Source organism: Eimeria mitis, genomic scaffold (genome assembly GCF_000499745.2).
Source record: "Eimeria mitis Houghton genomic scaffold, Emh_scaff2183, whole genome shotgun sequence".
In the NCBI taxonomy this organism is placed as follows: Eukaryota; Apicomplexa; class Conoidasida; order Eucoccidiorida; family Eimeriidae; genus Eimeria; species Eimeria mitis.
In genome coordinates, this window is record NW_013570510.1 from 6,496 (window position 1) to 9,252 (window position 2,757).

Sequence of the window (2,757 nt, forward strand, 5' to 3'; positions counted from 1 at the left end):
AGCAGAAGAAGCAGCAGCAGCAGAAGCAGCAGCAGCCGCAGCAGAAGCAGCAGCAGCAGCAGCAGCAGAAGCACAAAGCATAACACGGGTTTTGCATGCACACGCGGGTTTGGGTTTTTCGGCCTTCACCGCACCTAAGGCAGCAGCAGCAGCAGCAGCAGCAGCAGTGGCAGGAGGAGCATCCACAGAGGCAGCAGCAGCAGCACCAGAAGCAGCAGCAGCAGCAGCAGCAGCAGCAGCAGCAGCAGCAGCAGCAGGAGGTGATTCGAGGTGTCTATACACCTCAGGGGGCTCACAAAGACATGACATTCATCTGCTGCTTCTTTTATATCTGCCCCCATACTGGAGATATCTCTTCGTGCTGCTGCTGCTGCTGCTTGCTGCAGTGCTGCTGCAGTGCTGCTGCTGCCTTCGTCTGTGTTTGCTGCTAGGCGGGACAGCAGCTGCTGCCGGTTGTTGCTGCTGACCTCCACCTCCTCTCCTAAGCAGCAGCAGCAGCAACAGCAGCAGCAGCAGCAGCAGCAGCAGCAGCAGCACGAACAGCAGCAAAGGGTCTAGGCTTGGCTGGCTGCAACAGCAGCAAGAGGAGCAACTAACTCAGCAGCAGCAGCAGGAGCGGCAGCAGCAGCAACAGAAGTAGCAGCAGCAGAAGCACCAACAACAGAAGCAGCAGCAGCACCACCCGCACAAGCACCAAATCAAGCAGCAGCACCAACAGCAGCGGCAGCAACAGCACCAACCCAAACAACAGCAGCAGCAGCAGCAGCAACACGTGCAGCAGCAGCAGCAGCAGCAGCAGCAGCAGCAGCAGCAGCAGCAGCAGCAGCAGCAGCAGCAGCAGCACAGTTTACCGTTTGCGTGTCTGAATGCAATGACGATGAGTTTGTCTATAATATCGAAGGCATTCGTCTTGAACAAATGTGCTGCCAACGGGCTCGACTTCTGCTGCTGCTGCTGCTGCTGCTGCTGCTGCTGCTGCTGCAGTTCCTGGAGAAACAAACAAAGCAGCAGAAGGAGTAGCTGCTGCAGCAGCTGCTGCTGCAGTTGCTGCTGCTGCAGCTGCTGCTGCTGCGGCTACACGGGGAAACTGCGCTACTGCTGCCCTTGGAGCTGCTGCTGCAGCGGAAACCGCAGCAGCAGCAGCACCACCACCACCACCACCAGCAGCAGCAGCAGCAGTAGCAGCAGCAGCAGCAGCAGCAGTAGCAGCAGCAGCAGCAGCAGCAGCAGCAGCAGCCGTAAATAGGTTCTTACCTCTAATGCCTTCAAGCCCAAGCACAGCAACTCATAGCGCTGCTGCAGCAGTTCTCCTTCTGCTGCTGCTTTCTGCTGCTGCTGCTGCAGCACGGACGCCTGGCAAGCAGCAAGTGCAGCAGCAAACGCCTGAATACAAATCAAAGATAAAAATAAATAAATTATTTTGTCTCCTTGTCTGCTTCTATTTATTTTTTTGTCTCCTTTTTGTTGCTCTGTCTCTCTGTCTCCGTTTCCTTTCCCTCGTTGTCCCTCTCTCTCTCTGTCTCCTGTCTCCACTCCTGCTGCTGCCGCTGCTGCTGCTGCAGCTGCTGCTGCTGCTGCTGCTGCTGCTGTGAGAGCTCACCTGCGCCAGCCGTGGCTGCAGCAAACCCCACACTGCCTCCTTTGCATGCGGGGGGATCGAGTCCCAGGAGGCGATCCCAGCCTCCTCTACGTCCTCGAGCAGCACACCCCCGCGCTCCTGCTGCTGCTGCTGCTGCTGCTGCTGCTGCGAAGCCGACGAGGATTTCTGCTTCCCCCCTGAAGCGCAGCAGCAAGAGACAGAAGCAGCAGGAATTTGAGAGCAGCAGCTGCAGCACAAAAAACGTAACAGCAGCAGCAGCAACTGCAGCAGCAGCAGCAGCAGCAGTGTGACATGCTGCAACAGCAGGAAGAAACTCTGCAGCAGCAGCAGCAGCAGCAGCAAATGCTGCTGCTGCTGCAGCACGTGGTGGAGAGACACCTGAAGCCTTGGAGGCCTTTCCCTTTCTGCCCCGCCGTTTGCTGTCTTCCTCCCAGTCGCTCTCCTGCATAAAACGCATGCAGCAGCAGCAGCAGCAGCAGCAGCAGCAACAGCAGCAGCATGTGCACTCGAGCAGCAAAAGCAGCAGCAGCTACTGCACTCCAGCGGCAGTAGCAACAGCAGCAGAACCAACGCCAGAGCAGCAGCAGCAGAAGCGCTTCAGAAGCAGCAACACAACGACGGCGTGGCAGCAGCAGCAGCAGCAGCTGCTGCTGCTGCTGCTGCTGTTGTTGTTGTTGCTGCTGCAGGAGATGCAGCAGCAGCAGCGAAGTTGTTGCTCACATCAGCTGCTGTGTTGGCTGCCTTTGCTGCGCGTTGCTGCTGCTGCTGCTGCTGCTGCTGCTGTTTTGCTGCTGCGGCTTTGGATGCTGCTGTCCCGTGTGCTGCAGCAGCAGCAGCAGCAGCAGCAGCAGCAGCCTTTGCATGCACCGTGGGGCTAAGCGTCTCCTCTAGGCCCTTTATAAACCCCTCACTAACGAGGAGGCCCCCCCCCAGCACGTGGGCCTGGGGGCCCCCCTTCTTCGTGCTGCTGAAAGGAGACAGCAGCAGCGCAGCAGCAGCAAGCACATCTGCTTCTGTTGCAGCAGCAGGAAGCAGAGGAGACAGCTCCACCCAACTCTCCTCAGCCAGTGTCTCCTAAAGCAAACAATCACCATATATATATATATATATATATATATATATATATATATATATATATATATATATATATATATATA

At 56.8% G+C, this 2,757-nt stretch overlaps 1 protein-coding gene across 1 annotated transcript in view; it reads right to left on the reverse strand.

Annotated features, from left to right (window-relative positions):
* The window catches only part of EMH_0049950 (uncharacterized protein), a gene marked incomplete at both ends in the record, with an annotated part of 3,595 nt that extends 1,547 nt beyond the window's left edge, over nt 1-2,048 (reverse strand). Inside the window, 5 exons of the mRNA XM_013496587.1 lie at nt 297-481; nt 852-987; nt 1,255-1,383; nt 1,601-1,776; nt 1,979-2,048. Of these exons, the coding sequence (XP_013352041.1) occupies nt 297-481; nt 852-987; nt 1,255-1,383; nt 1,601-1,776; nt 1,979-2,048 (696 nt within the window). The remainder of the gene's footprint in view (nt 1-296; nt 482-851; nt 988-1,254; nt 1,384-1,600; nt 1,777-1,978) is intronic.
* Nucleotides 2,049-2,757: the final 709 nt, after the last annotated feature.